Source organism: Sapajus apella, unplaced genomic scaffold (genome assembly GCF_009761245.1).
Source record: "Sapajus apella isolate SASKATOON/1434 unplaced genomic scaffold, GSC_monkey_1.0 scaffold48, whole genome shotgun sequence".
Classification (NCBI taxonomy): Eukaryota; Metazoa; Chordata; class Mammalia; order Primates; family Cebidae; genus Sapajus; species Sapajus apella.
The window spans coordinates 1,408,599-1,430,436 of NW_022436988.1; the positions used below are offsets into that span (position 1 = coordinate 1,408,599).

General features: G+C 56.9%; 1 protein-coding gene and 1 long non-coding RNA gene across 3 annotated transcripts; one reads left to right on the plus strand and one right to left on the minus strand.

Moving 5' to 3' along the window:
• Nucleotides 1–1,645: 1,645 nt before the first annotated feature.
• On the plus strand, nt 1,646–13,574 carry LOC116525503. The gene is made up of 5 exons (XR_004257703.1): nt 1,646–1,657; nt 2,253–2,257; nt 7,013–7,023; nt 11,926–11,932; nt 13,494–13,574. It is a non-coding gene; the product is annotated as an uncharacterized LOC116525503 (long non-coding RNA).
• Nucleotides 13,238–21,057, minus strand: SLC25A10 (solute carrier family 25 member 10). Of its 2 annotated transcripts, XM_032241335.1 has the most exons (11): nt 20,790–21,057; nt 18,184–18,303; nt 17,329–17,443; nt 17,188–17,236; nt 16,870–16,911; nt 16,086–16,129; nt 15,913–15,983; nt 15,519–15,611; nt 15,139–15,216; nt 13,876–13,932; nt 13,646–13,770 (listed from the first exon to the last, which is right to left on the minus strand). In XM_032241335.1, the coding sequence occupies exons 1-11, from the start codon at nt 20,880–20,882 to the stop codon at nt 13,669–13,671; spliced, it is 864 nt and encodes a 287-aa protein (XP_032097226.1). In that variant the 5' UTR covers nt 20,883–21,057; the 3' UTR covers nt 13,646–13,668. The 2 variants fall into 2 exon arrangements, with proteins under 2 accessions (XP_032097227.1, XP_032097226.1); XM_032241336.1 differs by lacking the exon at nt 13,876–13,932 and having other exon boundaries at nt 13,238–13,770; nt 20,790–20,997.
• Between the last annotated feature and the right edge of the window lie 781 nt (nt 21,058–21,838).

Sequence of the window (21,838 nt, forward strand, 5' to 3'; positions counted from 1 at the left end):
TCCACATTTAATTGTTTGAAGAACCAACAGCTGGGACGTCCTCTTTATGCCCAAACCTGACCCACTGCTGCCCTGTCAAGGCCCCTCCCAGCTCCTCACTGTGTGACTCGGCTCTGCCATGGGCTCAGACACGGCCCCAGCCGATGCCCTGGCTGGTAACCCCCAGCATGGCTTTCATTGTGTATATTTGTTTATAGAGTCTTATGCCATAGAAATTTTTTAAAAATTATATAATCAAATATGTATCTTTTCTATAATTTATGGGTTTTAAATTTTGCTATATCTTGTAAGGAAATGCTCTTTATCAGATCAAGAAATTGTTCTTCTACTTCTAGGTTGCAAAGAGATTTTTTTTTTTTTTTGAGACAGAGTCTCTCTCTTGCCCAGGCTGGAGTGCAGCGGCGCAATCTTGGCTCACTGCAACCTCCGCCTCCCGGGTTCAAGCGATTCTCCTGGCTCCGCTTCTCAAGAAGCTGGGACCACAGGTGCGCACCACCACACCCAGCTAATTTTTGTATTTTCAGTAGAGACGGGGTTTCACTATGTTGGCCAGGCTGGTCTCCTGACCTTGTGATCCATCTGCATCAGCCTCCCAAAGTGCTGGGATTATAGCCGTGAGCCACCGTGCCTGGCGAGATTTTTAAACATTGCAAATGAGGCCAGGCACGGTGGCTCGCTCCTGTAACCTCAGCACTTTGGGAGGCCGACATGGGTGGATCATGAGGTCAGAAATTCAAGACCAGCCTGGCCAACACAGTGACTCTCCATCTCTACTAAACATACAAAATTTGGCCAGCCATGATGGCTCAAGCCTGTAATCCCAGCACTTTGGGACGCCAAGGCAGGCGGATCACAGGTCAGGAGATTGAGACCTTCCTGGCTAACACAGTGGAACCCTGTCTCTACTAAAACTACAAAAAATTAGCTGGGCATGGTGGCGTGTGCCTGTAATCCCAGCTACTCAGGAGGCTGAGGCAGGAGAATTGCCTGAACCCAGGAGGCGGAGGTTGCGGTGAGCCGAGATCGCGCCATTGCACTCCAGCCTGGGTAACAAGAGCCAAACTCCGTCTCAAAAAAAAAAAAAAAAACAACCAACTACAAAAAATTAGCCGGGCATGGTGGTGGGCACCTGTAATCCCAGCTACTCGGGAGGCTGAGGCAGGAGAGTTACTTGAACCCAAGAGGCAGAGGCTGCAGTGAACCACTGCACTCCAGCTTGAGTGACAGAGCAAGACTCTGTCTCAAAAAACAAAACAAAACCAGCCGGGCGCGGTGGCTCACGCCTGTAATCCCAGCACTTTGGGAGGCCGAGGCGGGTGGATCACCTGAGGTCAGAAGTTCAAGACCAGCCTGACCAACATGGTGAAACCCTGTCTCTTAAAAAAAAAAAAAAAAGTTAAAAAAAAACCAAAAACCAAAAACCCCAAAAATTAGCCAGGCGTGGTGGCTCACACCTGTTATTCCAGCACTTTGGGAGGCCGAGGCGGGTCAATCATTTGAGGTCAGGGGCTCGAGTCCAGCCTGGCTAACGTGATGAAATCCCGTCTCTACTAAAAAAACAAACATTAGTCGGTAGCCGGGTGTGATGGCAGGCACCAGTAATCCCAGATGCTTGGGAGGCTGAGGCAGGAGAATCACTTGAACCTGGGAGGCAGAGGTTGCAGTGAGGCAAGATCGGGTCACTGCACACAGCCTGGGCAACAGAGCGGGACTCCATCTCAAAAACAAAGAGCAGATGCCCAAGAGTCAACAAACCCAGGAACAAAACCAACTCTACAAAACAGAGGCACACACAGTACATCGAGGAGGTAAAACTCAGGCCCAGAGCCAGCAGAGCACACATAAGAAGATGCCAGGAAAAGTTTAGTGAATGTGATCTCCAGAGAGGCGGCAGCGTGTCGCAGCCAATGCACAGCAAAGATGCAGCTCTTTCTCCCTCTCCTCATGGTCTTCATGTCGTCTGCTCTGGCCCGAGACTGACTTGCCTCATGGTCACAAGATGGCTGCCAGCAGCCGCCAAGGCCGTTGGCTGCATGGTTCCCGCACATCAGGAGCAGAGCGTTCACCAGTAGGGCCAGGAGTGTCTTCTTTGTCCAACCAACCAGCTGGCAGCGAAGAGAAGCTTCCATCCCAGAAGCTACAATAAACAGCTTCTTACATATGACTGCCCCAGTTTGGGTGACAGGCCCACACCTAAACCAATCGCCGAGGGCCATGCTGACTGGTTTAAACCGACTCCATCATGCGGGGAGCTGGGGTCAGGCCCTGCTGTTCCTGAAGCCCAGGGCTAGGGTGGGATTGGTGGCTGTTTGAACAAAATCGCAGGTATTTTACCAAGTGGGGAGACAGGAGGTCAAATGGCCTGAAGCATCACATGACTATTTGTCCATTTATGTCTGTGTGTATTTGTTTTTGAGATGGAGTTCAGCTTCGTCGCCCAGGCTGGAGTGCACTGGCGCGAACTTGGCTCACTGTACCCTCCGCCTCCCAGGTTCAAGCAAGTCTCCTGCTTCAGCTTCCCAAGCAGCTGGGATTACGTGGGGGATCTGTCAGAGTGACGGGAAAAACCACGGGGAAGGGATGCAAACCTTTTGAAACGTCAGAAAGTTTGGGGCGGAGGGGAGAACCGCTGAAGGCAGCTGTTCTGTAACCTGGAGGCAGAGGGCCAGTCGTAGGTACAAGGCAGTGTCGGGGCGTTTATCTTAAACAGATAATGTTTATATTGTTTGCTTATATTGACCAGGTACTGAACTTTGATCATCTGCATGTGTGCCTGATGCTCTCCGAAGGGAACAGTAAATGTTAATTACCCACAGGCATTGTGCTTGCGCTGAATAAAAACAAGCAGCTCCAGCTTCTCGGGGCTGCTCTCGGGCCACTAGAACCAGGCAGCCAGCTGGCGGCCCTGACACTGCACACCTGCGTCTGAGTACTCCTTTCATCCGTCGGTCGGCTAGGCTCTGTGGGACAGACCCAGCAGGATCGCAGGTGTGCACCATCTCGCCCAGCTGATGTTTGTATTTTTAGTAGTAACGGGGTTTCGCTACATTGGCCAGGCTGGTCTTGAACTCTTGGCCTCAAGTGATCCACCCGCTTCGGCCTCCCAAAGCACTGGGATTACAGGGTGTGAGCCACTTCATGCAGTCTGAACGGCCACATGACCATGCACACCCAAAACAAGATGACCCAGAAAAGCAGCATATAAGGCAGGTACGGTGACATTAACATCAGACAAGACAGAAGTGAAGACAAAGATGATTACACAGGACCTGGAAGAATATTCTATCACTGAAAAAAAGAATGGGGCCGGGCGTGGTGGCTCACACCTGTAATTCCAACACTTTGGGAGGCTGAGGTGGGCGGGTCACGAGGTGAGGAGGCGGAGACCATCCTGGCGAACACAGTGAAACCCCATCTTACTAAAAGTGCAAACAGTGGCCGGGCACGGTGGCACGCGCCTGTAATTCCAGCTACTCGGAGGCTGAGGCAGGAGAATCGCTTGAACCCGGGAGGTGGAAGTGGAGGTTCCAGCAAGCTGAGATCACTCCACTGCACTCCAGCCCAGGTGACTATGCGAGACTGCGACTCAAAAAAAAAGATTAGCCAAGCAAGGTGGCCAGAGTCCGTGGTCCCCGCTGCTCATGAGGCAGAGGCAGGAGAACTGCCTGAACCTGGGAGTCAGAGGCAGGAGGAGAATCGCTTGAACCTGGGAGGGAGCTGAGCTCCGGTGCTGCACTCCAGCCCCTCCCGAGCCCAGAGCAGCCCCTCCAGTGACGGTGACAAGGCACTGGCGCCACGGGGCTGCCCTGGAACACAGCTCTCCCTGCCTTTCTGGTCTCTCCAGTTGGTGAACAGGTAGGAAGTGGGGAAGGGAGGCATCAGGTAATCCAACTTTCAGCCTGAAGATGAAAGAAGGGAGGGAGGGGGGAAGAGAGGTGGGGGAAGCAGGGGAGGAAAAAGGAGGAGAGAGCAGAGAAACGAAGGCTCGAGCATTTGCGGCTGTTTTCCAGGCCTTTGGGAGCTGGCGTCCCTGGAACTTAGTTTTCCGAAGACCAGAGTCTCCTTCCATCTCACTTGTCTCTTCTGTTGAGGTAACTTGGGGAAGTGCCCGAACCCCTGGCTGGGAATAGGCAGCCCTGGCCCAAGAAAACCCTCCTGTGTGCTCCGGCTTTGTTTTGAGGTGCTCAAGTTACTTTAAAAAATAAAAATAAAAACAAAAACAACCCATGTATAATCAGAGCAAACGGTTCCAGTACCGAGGGCCCAGGGAAGGGAGACGCCGGCCGCCCACAGATCTCCTTCCTCCTCCGCCCTCCTAAGCCCATTCTGGCCCCACTGAGCTCCCTGAGGCTGATTTCAAGTCTGGACTTCACCCCTGGACTCTGTCCAGGACTCATCACAAGCTCCGTGTGAGCCAGCTCACAGAGCAGCGGCCGGCCAGCTTCTGAGGGGTCCCAGCCACGCAGAGCTGTCCATGTCAGGTGCAGGGCCGGCACTGTTTGCTGGCGTTTCTTCTTCCTTTTGAGACAGGGTTTTGGTCTCTCGCCCAGGCTGGAGTGCAGTGGCCCGATCTCAGCTCAAGCAATCCTCTGGCCTCAGCCTCCCAAGCAGCCAGACTCCAGGAGCACACCGCCATACCCAGGTAAGTTATCTATTTTTGTAGAGATGGAGTCTCCCTATGTTGCCCAAGTTCGTCCCAGACTCCTGGGCTCAAGTGATCCTCCTTCCACAGACTCCCAAAGTGCTGGGATTACAGGCAGGAGCCACTGTGCCTGGCCAATTTTTTTGCCTTTTTTTTTTTTTTTTTTTAAGATGAAGTTTTGCTCTGCCACCAGGTTGGAAACCTCAGCCTCCCAAGTAGCTGAGACTACAGGTGCACGCCACCACAGCCGGCTAATTTTTTTGTATTTTAGTAGAGACATTAGGTTTCACCGTGTTAGCCAGGATGGTCTCGATCTCCTGATCTTGTGATCCTCCCATCTTGGCCTCGCAAAGTGCTGGGATTACAGGCGTATGCCATTGTGTCCAGCCTTTTTTTTAATTTTTAAAAAACAGGTTGGGTGCCGTGGCTAACACCTGTAATCCCAGCACCTTGGGAGGCAGAGGTGGAGGCAGGCCAATTGCTCAAGCCCAGGAGTTCAAGACCAGCACGGGCAACAGACGGAAACCCACCCTTTCCAACTCCCAAGTCGCTACAAAAATACAAAAAAAAAAAAAAATTAGCTGGCGTGGTGGTACATACCTTTAGTCCAAGGTACTCAGGCGGCTGAAGCACAAGAATCATTTGAAGCTGTAAAGTGCAGGTTGCAGTGAGCTGAGATCACGCCACTGCATTCTAGCCAACAAAAGCGAAATTCGTCTAAAAAAAAAAAAAAAATGGAGAGCTAAGTGATGATAAGACAGATGCTTAGGCCAAGGTAGGGAGCAGAGCCAGTGTTCTAGAAGCTTCCAGAAGCCACTGGCACCAGTTAGTTTTCCCGACCCACACCCTTCTGACTTTACAGGAATTGTTTTCCCTTTCTTCTTTTACAAGCGCGGTATGTGCTCCTAAACACTACATTTTCCGTTTTTTTGAGATCGAGTCTCATGCTGTCGCCTGGGCTGGAGTGCAGTGATGCGATCTTGGCTCACTGCAACCTCTGCCTCCCTGCCTCAGCCTCCTAAGTAGCTGGGATTACAAGCACCTGCCACCATACCCAGCTAACTTTTTGTATTTTTAGTAGAGATGGGGTTTCAACGTGTTGGTGAGGCTGGTCTCAAACTCCTGACCTCATGATTTGCCCATCTTGGCCTCCCAAAGTGCTGAGATTACAGACGTGAGCCACCGCATTGGGCCCTACATTTTCATGTTGTTTTATTTCTTTGTTTATTGAGACAGGGTCTCACTCTGTTGCCCAGGCTGGAGTGCAGTGGTACAATCTCAGCTCACTGCAGCCTCCACCTCCTGGGATCAAGTGATCCTCCCAACTCAGCCTCCCAAATAGCTGGGACCACAGGCATGCACTACCACACCCAGCTAATTTAAAAAAAAATTGTTGCCGGGTGTGGTGGCTCACACCTGTAATCCCAGCACTTTGGGAGGCCGAGGTGGGTGGATCACGAGGTCAAGAGATCGAGACCATCCTGGTCAACATGGTGAAACCCCGTCTCTACTAAAAATACAAAAAATTAGCTGGGCATGGTGGCGCGTGCCTGCAATCCCAGCTACTCAGGAGGTTGAGGCAGGAGAATTGCCTGAACCCAGGAGGCGGAGGTTGCGGTGAGCCGAGATCGCGCCATTACACTCCAGCGTGGGTAACAAGAGTGAAACTCTTTCTCGGAAAAAGAAAAAAAAAAAATTGTTGTGCCAGGCTCGGTGGCTCACGCCTGTAATCCCAGCACTCTGGGAGGCCGAGGCAAGTGGATCACGATGTCGGGAGTTCAAGACCAGCATGGCCAACATAGTGAAACCCCATCTCTACTAAAAATACAAAACATTAGCCAGGTGTGGTGGCAGGCACCTTTAATCCCAGCTACTCTGGAGCCTGAGGTAAGAGAATTGCTTGAACCCGGGAGGTGAAGGTTGCCGTGAGCTGAGATTACACCATTGCACTCCAGCCTGGTGACAAAGCAAGACTCTGTCTCCAAAAGAAAAACCACCAACTTTTGTAGAGATGGAGTGATGGAGTCTCACTAACGTGTGCAGGCTGGCTCAAGCAATCCTCCCACTTCAGTCTCCTGGGTGGTTGGGACACACCACCATGCTCATCTCCATTTGTGTACAGGTTTCTATAAATACACGTTTTCTTTCCTCTTGGGTATGTATAGAGGCATGGAATTACTGGGTCTGATGGTCACTCCATTTAACACTTTGAAGAACTGCCAGACTCTTCCACAGCGGCCCCACCACCTTCCATTCCCAGCAGCGCTTGACGGTTCTGATTTCTCCACATCCTCACCATTTGTCAATTTCCATCCATTTGATATCTTTTTCTTTTATTTTTTTGATACAGAGTCTTGCTCTGTCACCCAGGTTGGAGTGCAGTGGTGCGATTTCAGCTCACTGCAACCTCCACCTCCCGGGTTCAAGCGATTCTCCTGCCTTAGCCTCCTGAGTAGCTGGGATTATGGTATGCGCCACCACACCCGGCTAATTTTGTATTTTTAGTAGAGATGGGGCTCCATGTTGATCAGGCTGGTCTTGAACTCCTGACCTCAGGTGATCCTCCTGCCTCAGCCTCCCAAAGTGCTGGCATGTCAGGTGTGAGCCCCTCCGCCCAGCCCTGTCCTTTTGATTTTAGCCAGCCTAGTGGATGGTGTGGCATCTCATGGTGGTTCTGATTTGCATTTCCTTAATAACTGATAATGTTGAGTGGTTTTTCATGTGTTTATTGGCCATCCTGTGCCGTTAAGAAAATTCTTTCTTGTTGTAAGTGTCTTCTTACATATTGTAGATTGTAGTCCCTTATCTGATATGATTTACAGACATTTCTTCCTGTTATGTGTGCTGTCTCCCACTTTCCTGGGAGTGTCATAGTGTCCTTTGAAGCAGAGCTGTTTTTGTTTTTGTTTTGTTTTTTCAGAGTTTTGCTCTTGTTGCCCAGGCTGAAGTGCAGTGGTGCAATCTTGGTTCACTGCAACCTTTGCCTCCCGTGTTCAAGCGATTCTCCTGCCTCAGCCTCCCGAGTAGCTGGGACTATAGGTGTGCTCCACCACACCTAACATTTTTGTATTTTTTTTTTTTTTTTTTTTTTGAGACGGAGTTTCACTCTTGTTACCCAGGCTGGAGTGCAATGGCGTGATCTCGGCTCACCGCAACCTCCGCCTCCTGGGTTCAGGCAATTCTCCTGCCTCAGCCTCCTGAGCAGCTGGGACTACAGGCACGCGCCACCATGCCCAGCTAATTTTTTGTAGTTTTAGTAGAGACGGGGTTTCACCATGTTGACCAGGATGGTCTCGATCTCTTGACCTCATGATCCACCCGCCTCGGCCTCCCAAAGTGCTGGGATTACAGGCTTGAGCCACCGCGCCCGGCCCCATTTTTGTATTTTTAGTAGAGACGGAGTTTCACTATGTTGGCCAGGCTGGTCTTGAACTCCTGACCTTAGGTGATCCATCTGCCTCAGCCCCCCAAAATGCTGGGATTATAGGTGTGAGCCACTGCATCTGGCCTCACAGAATCACAATTTGTCTATTTTTTATTTTGTTGTTCTTGCTTTCGGAGTCAAATCTAAGAATCCTTTGCCAAATCTGAGGTCATGAATATTTGCCTGTTTTCTTCTTAGTTTTAGGGCAGGTATGTGTGAAAGAACAGTGCCCATGCAAAATACTGAAACAGGAAACAAAGGAAAACGGAAAGGAAGAGAAGGGAAATGGAAGGGGAAGGAAGGGAAATGAAGAGAAATGGAGGGAAGGGAAGGGAAATAGAAGAGAAGGGAAATGGGAAGGGAAGGGAAAGGAACTGAAAGGGAATGGAAAGGAAATGGAAGGGAAGGGAAATGGAAGGGAAAGGGAAGGGGAAGGGAAGGGAAAGGGAAGGGAAATGGAAGGGAAAGGGAAATGGAAGGGAAAGGGAAGGGGAAGGGAAGGGAAAGGGAAGGGAAACGGAAATGGAAGGGAAGGGAAATGGAAGGGAAAGGGAAATGGAAGGGAAAGGGAAGGGGAAGGGAAATGGAAGGGAAAGGGAAATGGATGGGAAGGGAAATGAAAGAGGAAGGGAAGGGAAATGGAAGGGAAGGGAAAATAATTGAAAGGGAATGGAAGGGAAATGGATGGGAAGGGAAATGAAAGGGGAAGGGAGGGGAAATGCAAGGGAAGGGAAATGAGGGAAACGGAAGGGAAGGAAAGGGAAACAAGGGAAAGGGAACAGAAGGGAAAGGAAACGGAAGGGAAGCAAGGGAAGGGACATGGAAGAGAAGGGGAAGAGAAAGGGGAAGGGAAAAACTTAGGGCACTTATTAACCAGGGCTGGGCCAACGGCTGCAGGAACTGCCATTTGGCTTCCTGGATTGGTTGCTACAGACTGGGGGTCCAAGCACTGTTCTTATTTATTTAATTTTTGAGATGGACTCTCCCTCTGTCACCAGGCTGGAGTGCAATGGTGTGATCTTAGCTCACTGCAACCTCCGCCTCCTGGGTTCATGCGCTCCTGCCTCAGCCTCCTAAGTAGCTGAGGTTACAAGTATGTGCCACCATGCCCAGTTCCCAAATGCTGGGATTACAGGTATGAGCCACTGCGCCCAGCCTTTCTTTTGAGATGGAGTTTTACCACCACGGCTGGAGTGCTGTGGTGCAATCCCAGTTCACTGCAACCTCTGCCTCCTGGGTTCAACTAATTCTCCGGCCTCAGCCTCCTGAATAGCTGGGATTACAGGGTGCACCTCCATACCCGGCGTGCCTGCGTGTGGGTATGTATGTGTTTGAGATGGAGTCTCACTCTGTCGCCCAGGCTGGAGTGTGGTGGTGTGATCTTGGCTCACTGCAACTTCCACCTCCCAGGTTCACGCGATTCTCCTGCCTCAGCCTCCTGAGTAGCTGGGATTACAGGCGTGAGCCACTGCGCCCAGCTCATTTTTTTTTTTTTTTTTTTTGAGACGGAATTTTGCTTGTTACCCAGGCTGGGGTGCAATGGCGCGATCTCGGCTCACCACAACCTCCGCCTCCTGGGTTCAAGCAATTCTCCTGCGTCAGCCTCCTGAGTAGCTGGGACTACAGGCGCACGCCACCATGCCCAGCTAATTTTTGTATTTTTTTTTAGTAGAGACGGGCTTTCACCACGTTGAGCAGATGGTCTCGATCTCTTGACCTCGTGATCCACCCGCCTCAGCCTCCCAAAATGCTGGGATTAGAGGTGTGAGCCACCGCGCCCGGCTTAATTTTTATATTTTTAGTAGAAATGGTGTTTTACCATTTTGGCCAGACTGGTCTTGAACTCCTGACCTCAGGTGATCCACCTGCCATGGAAATGGTGTTTCCATGTTGGTCAGGCTGGTCTCAAACTCCTGACCTCATGATCCACCCGCCTCGGCCTTCCAAGGTGCTGGGATTACAGGCATGGATTACAGGCATGAGCCACTGCGCCCAGCCTAATATTTGTATTTTTAGTAGAGATGGTGTTTTACCATTTTGGCCAGACTGGTCTTGAACTCCTGACCTCAGGTGATCCACCTGCCTCAGCCTCCCGAAGTGCTAGGATTACAGGCATGAGCCACCATGCCTGGCTAATAGACTTTTCATTTTTCTTTTGTTTTGAGATGGAGTCTCACTCTGTTGCCAGGCTGAAGTGCAGTGGCGCCATCTGAACTCACTACAACCTCTGCCTCCCAGGTTCAAGCGATTCTCATGCCTCAGCCTCACGTAGCTGGGACTATAGGCACATGCCATCTGACACCTGGCCAATTTTTTTGTATTTTTAGTAGAGACAGGGTTTCATCATGTTAGCCAGGATGGTCTGGATTTCCTGACCTCATGATCCACTAGCCTTGGCCTCCCCAGGTGCTGGGATTACAGCTGTGAGCCACCGTGCCCAGCCAACAGTCTTTCCCCAATGAATTGTCTTGGCATCCTTGTTGAAATTTCTCGACACTAAGTGATTATTGTGTAACTTTTTGTAAATTACAAAATCCATGTACTTAAACAAAAAATGCATGGAAGCCCAGTGCGGTGGCTCACACCTGTAATTCTAGCACTTTTGGGAGGCCAAAGCAAGGGGATCATTTGAGGTCAGGACTTTCAGACCAGCCTGGCCAACATGGTGAAGCCTCGTTTCTACTACAAATACAAAATTTAGCCAGGTTTGGTGGCGTGCACCTGTGGTCCCAGCTACTCAGGAGGCTGAGGCATGAAAATTGCTTGAACCCAGAAAGTGGAGGCTGCAGGGAGCTGAGACTGCTACTGCACTCCAGCCTGGGTGACAGAGCGAGACTTCATGCAAAAGGAAAAAAAAAATGCATGCAGGTGACTGATAAAATGCTGACTCAGCAGGCTCCAGATCATTCCTGGGGCCCAAGCGTGAAACTGACTGGCTTCTTGCCTTGGGACCAGGTAGCCTGCAGGGCCTGTGGGGTAAGGGCTGTGAAACCCCGGGACTGACACCCCCTCTGACTTACCCTCCCTCCAAGGGGCTGTGCCCTGTGGTGGGTAGGTGGGCAGCCCTGCCTACTGGCCTCCTCTCCCACCCTGCCCTCTGCCCCTGCCCTGCAGCCCACTGCCAGGCCTGCTCTGCCAAACCAGACTGGGCGCTTTCATCCCCTGACTGGTACTGTCCCAGTGGGGCTGACTGCAGGGAGGGGCTGGGAGTGATGCCAGCCTCCAGGGTGGCCCCAGTGCCCTGGCATGACAGCTGATCCTCCAGTGCTCCAATCAAAGCAGCTCTGAGAATGTGGCCCCTGCATCGGCAGTTTTTGGGATTTGCTGGCCAGAGCGGCCTTTCTGAACCATCTAATTTCTTTTTTTTTTTTTTTTTTTTTAGGAGACAGAGTTTCGCTCTTGTTCCGCAGGCTGGAGTGCAATGGCACGATCTCAGCTCACCGCAACCTCCGCCTCCTGGGTCCAGGCAGTTCTCCTGCCTCAGCCTTCTGAGTAGCTGGGACCATCTGATTTCTTAAGAAGCAGCAGTCTTCCCCAGAACCTACCCACTCCCTCCCTGGTTGTGAATTTCCAATCTGGGCTCTGGGTACCATGTACAAACCTCAGAGATCCTGCTGGTCTCTGTCCAAACAAAACCAACTCTTCACAAAATGCACCCGGCAGTGCATTCACCTTCAGAAGTTTGAGCACTGAATGCATATTTGAGTATATCAAAGATTTTTTTTTTTTTTTTTTTCCCCTGAGACAGGGTCTTGCTCTGTAGCCCAGGCTGGACTGCGATGGCACAGTGACGGCTGCCTGTGGCCTCGATCTTCTGGGCTCAAGTAATCCTCCCACCTCAGCCTCCCACGTAGCTGAGACTACAGGTGTGCCCAGGTAATTTTTAAACTTTCTGTACAGATGGGGGTCTCACCATATTGTCTAGGCTGGTCTCGAATTCCTGGGCTCAAGAGACCTTGCCTCAGCCTCCCACAGTGCTGGGATTATATGCATGAGCAACCACACCCAGCCTGCCATTACGTTTTCTGTTTTTGAAATGGGGTCTTGTTCTGTCACCCAGGCAGAAGCACAGTGGCGTGATCATAGCTCACTGCAGCCTGAACCGGAAGGCTTAGGTGCTCCCACGTCAGCCTTCGAAGCAGCTGGGACTACAGGCTGTTTGCGCCACTGCACTCCCGCCAGAGCCACACGGTAAGACCTTGACTTAAAAAAAGTGGGGGGGAGGCCAAGGTGGGCAGGTCCCTTGAGTTCAGGAGTTTCAGACAAGCCTGGGTAGCAGAGTGAGACCCCCCGCTCTACAAAAACACACAAAAATTAGCCAGGTGTGGTGGTACACACCCATAGCACCAGCTACTTGGGAGGCTGAGGTAGGAGACTGGCTTGAGCCCAGGAGGCCCAGGTCAGTGAGCCAAGACTTCGTCCCTGCATTCCAGCCTGGATGACAGGGCCAGATCCTGTCTCCAAAAAAAAAAAAAAAATTAGTGCTTGCTTAGTGTTGGTGGGGTAGCCCCATGGGGTCCAGAGCTCTACACTGTCTGAGATCCCTGAAGCCCAGCCCCACTGTCTCATTCCCTTCCCCCTACTTCCCCAATTCCCCCACCCAAAGGCCTCCCACATGCACAGTCAGGCCCCTGGCTCCTCCCTGAAGGGCCTTGGTTCTGCCCTCCTTAGGGGGTGCAGGGATCCCGCTGCACTGGACAGCAAGGCAGCCAGCGGGCGGGCGGTGCAGGCAGGAACAGACGCAGCAGCTCGCCGCATTTATTGATTGCAGCCCCCACAGAGCAGGTGCCCTTCCCAGGCGGGTGGAGCCCAGCGACCAGGAGGGCAGAGGAGGCCGCAGCCACCCCGTTGGACTCCACGTCCGGGAGAAGGCCCTGAGGGACCGCAGCCCGGCTGGGCCATTCCTCCAGGGAGCCAAGCGGGGGGGCGTAGGGCCCGAGGGATGCAGGCACCCGCCTGCTGGGGAGCGAGAGGCTTTGGCAAAACTGTTAAAGCCACTGTGGGGCGGATGGGGGTGGACCTTGGTGGCCCTCGACCCTCTCTGGCGATGGCTCCAGAACCACTCTGGGCCCCTCCCTCCAGGCACTTGCTCGTGGTCTGCGTTGTTTGTTCGTGGGTGGGACCCGGCAGAGGGGTCCTGGAGTTGCAGCTGGAAGGTCTGGCCCCTCTCAGCGGAGTCACAGTGCGTGGCTTGCACTTCGGGGAGCGACCACCAGGGCGCGCCACACCCCACCACCAAGTCCTCCATGGAACGGCCTGGAAGATGCTGCTTTGGGCCTCAGGGCAGGAGGCAGGAATAACACCCGTCCCCCAGCCCAGGAGCGGGGAGGAAACCAGCCTCTGGTGGCCTCCATTGCCCTGAGGGGCTGCCAGCGGGAGAGGGGCAAGGCCACCCAGCGCCAAGCCTGGGGAGCCTGGGAGCCCGAGCAGGGAGGGGACGGGGCCAGGAGGAGCCAGCAAGCTTGGGGTGGGGGGACACGGCAGGGGCCTGCAGGGAGGCCGTGGCCCCAGGAGCCGGCGCTGGGATTGGTGCTGACACTTGGGGGCTCTTTGGAAGGGTCTAGCTCTGCTGGCCTGGTGGCCCAGCCATTCCCACGGCCGGTCAGGACGGAACTTTGATGCCAAAGTTTTTGCGAAGCTGTTCCAGAAACACAAAGGTGAGCACGGTGTGGGGGACCAGGCGGATGCCAGCGGGGACAAGGCCCTGGAAGGAGACGGGGAATGAGGGGCGCAGAGCCCGCAGGGACGCGTTCCCGCTGCCCGAGCCACCCCCACCCCACCCCACCCCCCACCCCCACCCCCACTGCACCTTGTAAAAGGCCAGGGGCCCGAGTTTCGCTGTCTCCACAGCACAGTGGAAAACGCCCTGCAGAAAATGCAGTGAAACAATAAGGCTGCTTCTCACCCAAAACGCCACGAAAATCCCCTCCCAGGCACCCGGCCTGTGCCCTCTGAACACGGGGTGTGGGGTGGGTGTGAGCTGCGGCTGCTGGCTGGTGTCGGGTGACCACAGGCCTGCGGGCCCTGGCCAGGTCAGGGGCTGCCCTGCCTGCTGATGCGGGAAAACCAGGGCCCGGGGGTGGAGGGGCCGTGTGAACAGAACCATGAGAACCACAGGGTCAGGGAGAAGAGCGGGAAACGGGCTCGGGCCCTGCAAACGTGGACGCGCCATGGAGCTGGCGGGAGCCCGAGGCAGGAGGCCGGAGCACTTATGTGGCACCAGCTGCCGTGAGCAGCACCACCTGTTTATCTGCTCAGGAAATGCTCTGGCTGCGCGGGGGCTCACGCCTGTAATCCCAGCCCTTTGGGAGGCTGAGGTGGGCGGATCACTTCAGACCAAGGGTTCGAGACCAGCCAGGCCAACGTGGCGAAATCCTGCCTCTAAAAACACAGGCGTGTGCCATCACACTCGGCTAATTTTTGTAATTCCAGCTTCTTGGGTGGCTGAGGCATGAGAATCACTTGAACCCGGGAGGGCGGGGTTGCAGTGAGCTGAGACTGCCCCACCACTTCAGCCTGGGCAACAGAACGAGACTCTGTCTCCAAAAAAAAAAAAAAAAAAAAAAAAACTGTTTTGTTTAAAAAACACTCTGTCACCCAGGCTAGAATGCAGGGGTACAATCTCAGCTCACAGTGGCCTGGACCTCCTGGGCCCACGGGATTCTCCTATCTCAGCTGCCTGTGTAGCTGGACCCTCAGCCAGCCAAGAGGCTGGGATTACAGGAACACGCCACCAAACCTAATTTTTGACTTCTGGTCAGTACATTGCCGAGGCTGGTCTTGAACTCCTGGACTCGAGACCTGCCCGCCTCAGGCTCCCAAAGTGCTGGGGTTACAGGCACAGGGACTGCACCAGACCAAGACAGGTTATTTAAAACAAAAACAAGGCAGAGGTACTCAAAGCCATGATCCCTCTCCCAAGGCCAAGGGCTGTGCAGAGATGGGCAGCTGGAAGGGAGGCCATGGTGGAGGCATCCTTCCCCAGGTCCCAAGGGCAAGTGTCCACGCCTCGCAGAGGTGAGGGAACTTGCTGGGCTGGGCAGCCCGAGGGCACAGGTGGGACCCCACGCACCTGATACTCCCCCTTGGCGTTCATCAGGCGGGTCTTCAGCACGTCCAGGGGCTGACACAGGAATGTGGCACATCCACCCTGGGGAGGGGGCTCATCACCAGTGGCCCAGCGGGTACCCCTGGCACCATCGCTGAATCCCACCCACAGGCCAGTCCCGAAAGAGCCCCTTGACCCGATTCCCGGGCAGGCCAGTAACATGCTGGTAAGGGCACCAGGCCGACCCACGAGCTCCCAAAGCCCCAGCGCCCACTTGTGAGCCCCAGGAGGCACTGCCAGATGCCCGAGGCCCCCCACCTCCCACAGCCTTCCCCCTAGCCCGGGGGGCCTTAGCTCCCAAGGCTGGCCCAGGGACGCCCACCCCAGCCATTCCTGCCACTTACCGCAATGAAGCTGGCGACAAAGTGAGTGAAGATGTTGTCAGCCAGGTACCCGGTGCTGAGGACCAGCTGCTTGGCCTGGTCATAGCAGGAGAGCTGCAGGGACACAGGGACGGTCAGGGCTGTGGGGCGGTCCCCAGCTCAGGGAAAGCATGCAGGGCCCCAAGCAACACCACCTGACGATGGCCAAGTCCATGAGGCCCAGACAGGGACCTGCCGAGGCCCTTCGTGGCTGCGGCCCTGACCCTCCCATGCCCCAGACCCCACCCTACTAAGGGCACAGCTGGTGGCTCCCCAGGAGGGTATCGGCGCCCACTGCCTTATTCTATGACCCCTCTGAAGATGGAGGTCGGAGGCTGCAGGTGCTGCCCATGCTCACCCTACACATGAGACCTACCTGTCCCACGGTGACTAAGGCCCCTCGGCTGGATGCCATGGTCGCACCCGAGAACAGCCTCCTCAGACCCTCTGCACGAGGAAGGCGTGAGGCCAGGGGTGAGGCCAGGTGCCCTGTCCAGATCCCCTGGTGCCCAGTCCCGCCCCCACCTGCGCACAGCGCCTGTCCCTCACCTTCACGAGCCACGCGGTACAAGCCATCCAGTGCGTGGGCATAGCTGCCAGGGACACGGAATGGCTACATGAGGCTCCGCCTGACCACCTGGGGCCTCCTGGGCCCCACTGCAGGCCGGGCGGTTCTCGAGGAAGCAGAAGCCTCATGGGCCCGAGGATCCCTCCGTGGGAACATTTGAGGCTGGTCCTGCCATCCCACAGCCACCCCGCCAGCACCGCCTGCCCTCGTGGGGAGGGTCCATCTTCTCCAGCAGAGTCCCCGGCTGGGCACTGCTCTTAGCATGCAGGCTGCTGCTTGCCAGCCTCCCGAGATCCTGGGGGGACAGTCTGCGTGCACAGCCAGAAGCCAGAAACTCTTCCCCAGGGGTCCTCGGAAGGGGCGGGGAAAACAGCTCATGCTGCAGTTGGGGCAGACCCCAGGCCGAGGCAGGAGGGCACAGCTGCCCTGTGCTGGGCAGGGAGCAAATACCTCCTTTGGGCGTTTCTGTCAAGTGTGGTCTCTCCACACCTGGGGCCTCCACCTCTGCATTCACTCCCCTGGGGTACAAACAGGCCCAGCCCCCAGTCCAACAAGCCTCTCCCTACAGGAAGAACCCACAGGTCCTACGGGGCAGAGTGACACCCCCAAGTCCAGAACAGCTGTCAGGACCCCTCCGTGGACCACACAGGCGCCGAGGCCCGCTGGAGTCCTCACTAGGTCATGGCAGGGCGGCTGGGGATCCACTCCAGCATGAGCCTCCTGCACCCCAACCACCCTGAGAAGGCAGGGCTGCCCGTGACTCACTTGCGCCGCTGGGCCTGGGGCAGCTTCATGTCGTTTTGCATCCTGAAACAGAAGCAGGCAGCGGGAGAGGCAGGCGGGCCTCGGGGCATGGGCAGCCCTGGCAGAGCCCCACGGGCACCCAGGAAGCTCACGCTGGTCAGCAGGGCCGCCAGGATGGGGCGCGCCGGGGCTCGGACACCTGCCCTCCTATGCCCAGGACACCAGGGTCCGAGTGGCTTGTTCCAGGCTGACCCCACCCTGCCAGTGACCCTGGCACGCCCTGGTCTGTCTGAGGACAAAAAAGCCCCTGGCCTTGCAGGTGGGGTAGGGGGCACCAACCTGACGTTGACCAAGTCCGCAGGAGTCCCCACGAAGCCTCCAGCCAAACCTGTAGTGACACAAACCCCAGAGACAGCCAGTGATGACACTCGGTGACCACAGCCCCCAGCCACCCCTCGCCCTGCCCGCCCAGCAGCTCACCGCTGATGGAGCCCAGCAGCACCTTCTGGTGGAAGGGAAGGGGCCCCTGGCAGCCCTTGGCCACCCGGTCCCGCACAGTCTCGTAGATGGCAAACCGAGTCAGGGAGTAGGTCATCTGGGGAGAAGGGCCCGGCTTGGAGGGGCAGGCACGCCCCACACCCCGCAGCCTCACCACCGTGGCCCAGCCAGGGACCCCCTCAGCCCAACAGGCCATAGGAACCTGAGGGGCCTTCCCAAGGCCACTGGGTCAGCATGCGGCTGAGCCAGTTCACAAATCTTTTTTTTTTTTTTTTTTTTTGAGACGGAGTTTCACTCTTGTTACCCAGGCTGGAGTGCAATGGTGCGATCTCGGCTCACCGCAACCTCCGCCTCCTGGGTTCAGGCAATTCTCCTGCCTCAGCCTCCTGAGTAGCTGGGATTACAGGCACGCGCCACCATGCCCGGCTAATTTTTTGTATTTTTAGTAGAGACGGGGTTTCACCATGTTGACCAGGATGGTCTCGATCTCTTGACCTCGTGATCCACCCGCCTCGGCCTCCCAAAGTGCTGGGATTGCAGGCTTGAGCCACCTCGCCCGGCGCCAGTTCACAAATCTAGAGCTGCACCATGCTCTCCCTCACTGGGCCTCAGTTTCCCCAATGGCAAGTGGCAGTCTCAGGCCCAGCCCTGAGAACTGGGCTGATGTCCGTGGAAGGTCCACCCCCGGGTCACCAGCTCTCTGGGCCCTGTGGGTCTGTCCTTGCAGAAAGTCTTGGAAAGGGGATGGAAGTAGCTCTGATGCCCACTGTGGGACTAGGCCCCAGTCTGGGAGCCCTGAGGGGATGTGGAAGCCCGAGGCTGGCACCCTCCACGCACCTGTCGGCACAGCGAGGCACTCAGGCCGCTGTAGAGCGCCAGGACGCCGTCGCCACGCACCACCCGTAGCGCCATGCCCGTCATGCGCAGCTTCACCTCCTGCTGTGTCTGCAGATGCACCTGCAGGAGTGAGTGCTCTCAGACCCCACAGTGACCCCGAGGGATCAGTGCCGGGTCCATCTGGAGGGGGGAAACTGAGGCAGGGGGTCAGTGATAAGGCCTCCCACAGGCCCTGCCCAGGGACTCCACACCCGTGCCTGGAACCAGCTCACACCACTGCTTTCCAGCAGCAACCACAGCAGGGGACACTGAGCTGAGAGAGCCCGCGAGCCCCGAGTGCCCCACGCATGCCCCACGCACCACCTGAGTCCTTGCTGCACTGGCCACAGGGGCTTGCCATTCTCCTTCTGCAGATGAAGAAACTGAGGCACGGAGAGGTCACGCACCCGCTGGTGCCATCGGGATTTGGGCCAGCGAGGAGACCCTAGAGCCCCACTTTTTACCCACCACACCACATCTCAAGGGAGACAGACATTTCCGGGGGCTCAGAAATGGCGAGGGAGCCTGCAGGATCGTAGGAGACTGAGGAGGTGGCCAGAGAAGGCCTTGAAAGGCGGCAGGAGTTCAGCAGCGGGCGAGGGACAGTTTGGCTGGCACAGGGCACAGTGGCCTCCTCCACAAAGCACCTAGAAGCTGTGGGCAGGCACGCAGGGACTATCAGCTCCACAACCTCCCCGTTCCCTGGCCTCTACCACTCACAAGACCTCTGCCTCCCAGCCTGGCCAGCTGAGAGCTCCAGGCAGAAGAGGGGTGGGCCAGGGCCAGACAGGAAGGCCAGCACCTGGCCCAGGATCCCAGCTCCTGGGTCCCACCCCCAGCACTGACCCCAAAGAAGCCCGTCCACCACTCAGTGTGACCTCCACACACATGGCCCCTGTCATGCATGCCCAGGGGGTGGCAAAGATGGGCGGGGACAGAGAGGGGCCTCCCATTGTGTGACCTGGCACAACGGAGGGGCTGGGCCTGAGGACCCGGCGCCCACACAGGCAGCAGCCCCTGTCCAGGCCAGAACCGACAGTAGGGACATCGGACAAAGTGATCAAGAAGCTTTACGATTTTTTTAACGGCCAGGCAGAGAGCCCTGGCAAGCAGTCCTCAGGGACGCGCCCTGCCCACAGCCCCATCTGCTGTCAGCAGCAGCTTCTCCCGCCCTCCCAGGCCAGAGGGCAGTCCCGCCTCCACCGGAAAGCCTTCCCTGCCTCCCCTTGCAGTGTTCTGCAGCCAAAGAACACCTGGTGGGGTGGGGCCAAGGGGCAGTGACGCCCAGAGGGGCCTTGGACAGTGGTCAGGCAGGCGGGGGCAGCCTTCAACACCCAGGGGGCCTGTAGGAGAGGCCCTGGGGGGGGCACCTATGTGGCACCCAGGAGGAAAGGAAGAGCCAGATGCCAAGAAGGGGCTCCTCCTGGCCACGCCAGCGCCTTCCTGTCCTGTGACCGCATCTCCCTGGCCCTGGCTGCCTGTGGCCTGGGAGCTGTGCAGGCCTCTCCCAGGACAATCTAGGTCTCAGGTGCCCCAAACGCCCACATCTGCTCACTTGGCCTTCACGCAGTGGCCAGCATTTTTACTCATTAGTAAAGCCAATCCACTCAAAGGCTGCCGAAATACAGGTCCCCTGGGCAGCCTGCTAAAATAAAAGTCCCCCAGACAGGCAGCTGCCCAGCGACCACAGCCGGGTGCACAGGGCACGGCCCACTGGGCAGACTGTGCAAAGCCTCAGGCCCTTTCTTCTTTGTTCTCTGTGGCAAGGCAGGGTCAGAAAACAACGCCCCTTGGCTGTCCCTGGGAAACAAGGCCAGCTGTGTCTTCTTTTGCCCCATAAGCATTTTTTTTTTAAGGAAAAAAAACGGTGGCTGCTTCTCGTGCTGAGAAATACCTAATCTCATAGGGCCAGGACCACACGCGTGCAGGCTCTCCCGGGGGTGTGCTGGTCCTAACATCACCTCCAGTCCCCGCCCGGCTCTCTGTAGGACGCGGCCGAAATGAGGGGCACCGGGTCACCCCACTCGCCCAGGACCACGTCCGGAAGCGTGCTAAGCACCCCTGCGGGGATGGCGGCTTGGCCCACGCCCTGGGTGTGCCAGCACAGTCTCCAGGTGCCAACACCTGTGCACCTCATAGAACTCCCCACCATAACTTTCAACCAGGAGGAAGCCGTGTCCTTGAATGTATGGGGGTGGCTGGCTCAGAGAAGCCAAGTGACTCGCCCAAGGTCACCAGGTATTAAAGTGCAGGGCTGGGGCTGGAATGCCACCTGCCGAGAACTGGGAAGCCGGCTGGGAACCCGGGGAGCGCGGCTGCGCCCCTAAGGCCTCGAGCTCCGCGGCCACCAGCCGAGGGCCACCCGGGATCCGCCACCCTGGCTCGGTCACCAGCGCGTCGGACGCCGCCTCGCGCTCTCTCGGCGGAGCCCCCGGGCGCAGCGATCCCCGTGCGCGTGGGCCGGACTGCTGCGGTTGCAGGCGCCTCTGCGGCGCCAGAGTCCCGTGCGCCCCGCGCCCCCCGCGCCCCCCGCGCCCCGCGCCCCGCGCCCCGCGCCCCGGCCTCACCTTGAGCAGGTCCAGCGGGTGCGTGCAGCAGGCGGCCCCGCAGGAGGCAAGTCCCCCGAAGTACCAGCGCGACACGCGCGCCTCGGCCGCCATGGCCCAGAGGAGCCCAACTCCAGCCCGACTGCAGCCCGACCCGGGCACGACCCCGACTCGGACCGGCCCGCAGCGCCCCGCGCCCGGTTCAAAGCGCCGCCCGCGCGCCCGCACCCCGCACAGCCAATGCGCGCGCGCGCCCCGGGGGCGGGACCGCTAGGCCACGCCCCCGGCGCCGGAGGTGGGCCCGGGACCTTAAAGCGGCCGCGCAGGGGCGCCGAGCGCGGTGGGCCCGACTGGGGGACGCGCGGGTGCTCCAAGGCCGCCCCCCTTACCCGGGACTCAGGTGTCTCTCCCTCCCCAGGCCTGAGCGCGGCGCCGAGGGCCACTGCCCGGGGACCGGCCCCAGGCTCACTGGACCGCGGCGGGCGCCGTGCCAGTCCCCAGGAGGCCCGGCCGCTGCCCTGAACCTGCACCCCGTGGCCACCCCGCTGCGCAGGCGCTGGATCCAGAGTCCCCGGGCGGGGGCCATGTTTGCGCCGCGTGGGCCCTGCGTCTGCAACCCCTGCCCAGCTGCAGGAGAACAGAAAACCGGCTTGGGGAGCCGGCGCGGTTGGCTCAACCCTCTAATCGCAGCTACTCGGAGGCTGAGGCAGGAGAATCGGTTGAACCCAGGAGGCGGAGGTTGCAGTGAGCTGAGATCGCGCCATAGCACTCCAGCCTGGGCGACAGAGCAAGACTCCGTCTCAAAGAAAAAAAAAAAAAAGGAAAACCCGCTTGGGGCCAGACTGAATGAAAACTAGGGGCAAAAGGAGGTTAGAAAGGACTTGCCTCTGCCTTCCCACACACAGACGCACGGGAGCGCCTGGTCAGCTCTGACCAGATGCCCCAGGCAACCACCCAGGAAGTGGGGCCCCGGGATGGGTCCTGGGGCTCCAGTTCCCAGGAGATGCCGGCCTGCATCTGGGCCCCTGCTTGGATTCCACTCGCCTGCAAAGAACAAGGAGGTGCTGGTG

Bases quoted from the DNA above. Each gene is read 5' to 3' on its own strand.
- SLC25A10 (XM_032241335.1), bottom strand. From the start codon at position 20,882: ATGGCGGCCGAGGCGCGCGTGTCGCGCTGGTACTTCGGGGGACTTGCC. The intron at 17,444-18,183 runs GTGCGTGGAGGG...CCTTCTCCCCAG, and splicing joins GTGCCTCGCTGTGCCGACAG to ATGACCTACTCCCTGACTCG. The intron at 17,237-17,328 runs GTGAGCTGCTGG...GTGTCACTACAG, and splicing joins GCTGCTGGGCTCCATCAGCG to GTTTGGCTGGAGGCTTCGTG.